This window comes from Bufo gargarizans, chromosome 1, assembly GCF_014858855.1.
Source record: "Bufo gargarizans isolate SCDJY-AF-19 chromosome 1, ASM1485885v1, whole genome shotgun sequence".
Taxonomy (NCBI): domain Eukaryota; kingdom Metazoa; phylum Chordata; class Amphibia; order Anura; family Bufonidae; genus Bufo; species Bufo gargarizans.
In genome coordinates, this window is record NC_058080.1 from 668076322 (window position 1) to 668081494 (window position 5173).

General features: G+C 40.4%; 1 protein-coding gene across 1 annotated transcript; it reads right to left on the reverse strand.

The window, feature by feature from the left end:
• Positions 1-3312: 3312 nt before the first annotated feature.
• On the reverse strand, positions 3313-4236 carry LOC122929482 (proteinase-activated receptor 1-like). The gene has a single exon (XM_044283083.1). It carries the CDS (start codon positions 4138-4140, stop codon positions 3313-3315), a length of 828 nt encoding a protein of 275 aa, XP_044139018.1. The 5' UTR covers positions 4141-4236.
• Positions 4237-5173: the final 937 nt, after the last annotated feature.

The following is a 5173-nucleotide window of genomic DNA, read 5'->3' on the forward strand; positions in this document are numbered from 1 at the left end:
AAAACTGATGTAACACCCCATAGATTTTGTGCAATGATGATGTTTAATGCTAAACCTTTTCTTTCCCTTATTAGTTGCAGTGCACAGTTCTGCCCACTAGGGGTGCTCTTAGAAAAGATTGCTGCTTCACACTAGGAATCAAGTTTGGAGAGGACAGTTCCAGAGGAGGAGGGTTTTGTTGGGTGTGCGATGAAGGCTGGAAAGAAAGGATGCGGTGTATGCTGTTAAATATAGAGTTACTGGATTGTCTGGCCAGACAGAAGATCAAGCATTATACTGCACTGGGACCAGAGAGTGGATTGTTTCTTGGAAGGAGAAAGACTAAATGGTAGTGAGCTGCTGGCATTTTCTGCTCTCAGAGGTAACAGATCTGCACACCATATTAAAGTATTATGAACATTGCATCCAGGAGAGTGTGAGACCAACACAAACTAATACCCTGCATTCACCTCCAGCTGCAGTTATACAAGCTGTTTGTCTGGAAGACACTGTGTGGACTCTCCTAGTGTATATTTCTCATGCTGATATTGAAATCTTCACAAGACAAATGCTTAGAGCCTAAGGACCCCGTTCTGAATCATATAACTTAGTAAAGTGCAGGGAATCATAGGTTCTGGACTTGGACACCAGTTAAGGATTTTCCTGCACAAGTGAGCTACACTGTCCGCCATTGTTATAAATATTTAACCGAGAAGACGGGCCCCAACGCATGCAGCTGCCAACTATTTTCCCTTTTCTTTTCTGCTAACGCCGGGACTATATTTGTGTTTCCTTTGGGTATATTTAAGCGTTGGAAGCTTTATACAGGGTTTAATATACTCAGCTGTTGTATTCTTATATGATTAGAGTCAATATCTAACTTTTATTCTATTCTCACCATAGTTTATCTTAGCAGTGAAACTTGTTAGAGAGAGACACCCTGTGGAGAAAAGTGTAATTGATTGAGATTTTTGTGCAAGAAGCTGTTTGACCGCGCATTGCATGTAATACTGCAGTAATTTTATAACTAGTAATATTCTATGCAAGTTTTACTGCTTACCAATATTTTGTTTAGGGTCACATTGTTGAAAATAAACGGGCCCATTGTTCATATAAACTGTGTCTGAGCATTGGGGAAGAAAAAGGGAGTTCACCAGAGCAAAGGGAGATCTGAACCTACTATTCCACTTCTAAGGCACACCCACGGGTGCGCTACACTGACTTCAAATATTCCCCTCATGATAAATTCCCCCCCCCCCTATTTTGCGACTTTTTTGACATCAGAATTCTGGAGTGAAGGTATATAATCGTGGTGTATAAATCGGGGCCTAAGCTGAGTAAACATTTCTGTGTGAGGTTCCCTCTCACCCTGGGCTCCATGGCAGCTGCATGGTCTGCCTCCTTGGTCTGTATGCAACTGGATAGATGGATGTGTTCGATATATCTGGGTTAGAAAACGTACTCAATCATTCACAATATCGTGCATATATCATTTTATTCACAAAGTAAAAAAAGTAAGAATATAAATCACATTACAGGTTAGCTATAAGGTAATATTACCAACCATAGAATACTTTTGATATGTTTATGCCTGAGTCCAGGTTCACTACAAAATTGTAAACTGTGCAAGCAACCAACTGAAAAGGACAAGAAGGAGGAGCCTTCTGAGGATAGTAATGTCTGCTAGCAGCTCTCAGCCAATCAGAATAACTGAGAACACCCCCTAAGTTGTTCATTGGCTAGGAGTAGCTGATGGGGTTCTTCTTACAATGCTCCTCCCTTATGTCCTGTTAGCTATTTTTCTAGGCAGGTTTATGATGGTTATATGGAGGCATCAGACCTCATACCCGTGACTATTTCCCGGTGCAACGAATATCCCATTTGCTTCTGATCAGAGAGATAAGACAGCCCTGACTCAACATAGGTTGTCAATATCTGAAATCTTTATTTTCCAGCACATAATTATAGTGTTTCTTGGGGGTGGGAACATTGTGTCCTTCCAGGTACAATTGCACCAATCCTCAGAACTCAGCAGGCATTTGGGAAACATGTGTTTGTGAATATACAGTTGAAACTTTGATAAACAATGCTGACATCTGCTATATACAATACATGAAAGGGTTATTTTACATTGAACAGGTTTCTTCTCTCCATGCTAACAAGTTAAATAGGAAATCGCAGGTTCCTGTGAGGTGAGGTGTTAAATAGCCCTTTGGTCAGGAAGGCTGCTGTTGTGTCCCGGACTGGCAGGGTGTGATATGTTAATGCGAGGTACTGTATTTCCATAAGAGATGAGGCTTGTATAATATATGTGTCTAATCTGTAATGTATCAAAAGTAAGATTATGAAAATCCCTTTCAATCCAACCATTGATCCCAACTTATATACATATATATATACACACATACATACATACATACATATACACACACACAACCTTAGATGGAGGAAAACATACAGTGATCCCGTTTTTATATATATATATATAAAAGTTGGGATCAATGGTTGGATTGAAAGGGATTTTCATAATCTTACTTTTGATACATTACAGATTAGACACATATATTATACAAGCCTCATCTCTTATGGAAATACAGTACCTCGCATTAACATATATCACACCCTGCCAGTCCGGGACACAATAGCAGCCTTCCTGACCAAAAGGCTATTTAACATCTCACCTCGCATACATTGACAGGAAACCTGTGATTTCCTATTTAACTTGTTAGCATGGAGAGAGAAACCTGTTCAATGTAAAATAACCCTTTCATGTATTGTATATAGCAGATGTCAGCATTGTTTAGCAAAGTTTCAACTGTATATTGACAAACACATATTTCCCAATGCCTGAGGATTGGTCCAATTGAATCTGGAAGGACACTATGTTCCCACCCCCAACAAGCCCTATAAACTATGTGCTGGGAGAATAAAGATTTCAGATATTGACAACCTATGTTGAGTCTGGGCTGTCTTATCTCTCTGATCAGAAGCAAAGGGGATATTCGTTGCACAGGGAAATATTCATGGGTTTGGAGGTCTGAAGCCTCATAATATAACCATCATAACCTGCCGGAGAAAAACCGCTAACATGTCCTTTTCAGTTAGCTGCACACCCATTGCATGATATAACAGCTACCTTTTACATTCTCCTCCATGTTAAGTAGTATATTCTAAAAAAAGAACAACACCCATGCAGTATTTTGTGGACAGTACCACATTTAAATCCATATATTCATCAAATATACATAGCAAAAACTTGTAACCCAGTATTAAACTTCATTTACTTAAGAGATGAACTTTCTGTAGATTAATATTTGATTGCATGGGACTGACCTACAGTTTATCGGACATCTTACAGCATAATAGGCTATATACATATTTCCGACACCTCGATGACACATAGTAATACATTAAAGGATCCAGACAAGTACTTATGCTGCTGATACAAACACACAGAATGTAGGCAAAATATAGAGAGTCAGAATGTCCAGAATGAAAGTGCAGATAATGCATTAAGAAGATTACATTTGTTGGGCCAAAGCAAATCATGAACACAGAAAGGACTATTATGGATAAGAGAATAGCTCTCTTCTTAGAAGAAGAAGAATTTTTAATGTTGTTTGGGTTTTTACTCAAGGCCCGAATAACCTCAGCGTAACAGAAGATTGTAATGATTAATGGAAAGAAGAAAAATATAGAAGAAAAGGCAGTGAAGTAGTACATGTAAAAGCTCTGCTGCTCTTTTAAGTCCAGTGCATCATGGCAAGTTGTAATGTCCAATCTGGCAACGTAAAGAGTTTGATTGGTGATGAGAAGAGGCACAGTGCTAGCAATAGATACAAGCCAGATGAAGACACACACCAGCCAAGATCGTTTTTTTGTACGCCAGTTACGAGAGTGAATTGGAAACACCACGGCCAAGTATCTGTCCGCACTTATACTTGTCATGAGCAGGATGGAGCAGTACATGTTACAGTAAAATGCCGCAGTGGCAAAGCGGCACATTCCTTCTCCAGTTTGCCAGTTGTTCCCTGAGAATCTATAAACAATGTTGAAAGGCAAGATGGCAACAAAAAGCACGTCTGCTATCGCCAAGTTCAGCATATATACTACCGCTGGCGTCTTGATTTTTATCTTCAATAGAAATATTACAATCGCCATCAGATTTAGAGACAGAGCCACTGTGAACACCACGGTGTAGATAGATGGTACAAACTTGGTCAACCACTGACTGTAGAGGTAGGATTTTGCGTCGTCATTTAAAGTGTAAACAGCTAAAAAAAAAAAAAAAACATATACATATATATATATATATATATATATTTTTTTTTTTTCAAAAGTTACAATGTTTAGGACATGTAAATATACATTTCTAATTTAAAGGGGTTGTCCAGCTTATAAAGTGGTAGCCTATGCTCAGGATAGGCTATCACTAGCCGATTGGCAGAGGTCTGACATGGCCCACACCCACCAATCACCCCCACCTCAGCTGTTCGGGTGTAGCTGCATGGACAGAAGTCGGCACTGGAACCACACAGCATCTTCAACATTGTAGTGGAGGGGGCTAATTGCTATGGTGCTGATCTTACTGAAGTCAAGTACACAACTGATGGTGCTGCAGATTTCTTGCACTGACATCTGGCGACGGAGCTAGACCTGAATAGCTGATAGGAAGGGGTGCAGCCTGTCAGACCCCGACAATCAGCTACTGATGACCTACCCTCGGGATAGGCTATCACTTAATAAATGCTGGATAAAGCCTTAAATTTTTTTAATATATGGCTCACCATTGTTTCAAAATGAAAAAGCTTTGTTTACCCTCACCCAGGGGCATATCTACCATAGCCGCAGACTATGCGACTGCTATGGGGCCCAGGGCAAGAGGGAGCCCAGTCTAAGTTGGGATTATCTCCTCTTCTACTGGGGGTGAAAATTTGGTCAGGACTTTACTCTCTAAAGGAACAACTTTTAGCAAATGAAGCAGGGTCATTGAAAAGGGTTTAAGCAGGCCTTCTGTCCTGTGTGGGAGGCCTGGTTTGATCTTTAATATGGGGCACTTACTTCTCTATGTACGCCACTGCCCTCACCAATTCCTTATCGCTGCTCTGCTGATGCTGCTTCATTCCCTGCTGCTCTGCATTTCCTGATGCTGGTGAAGCCTTTGGGGGGGGCACCGGGGGTTTCTTTAAAGGGA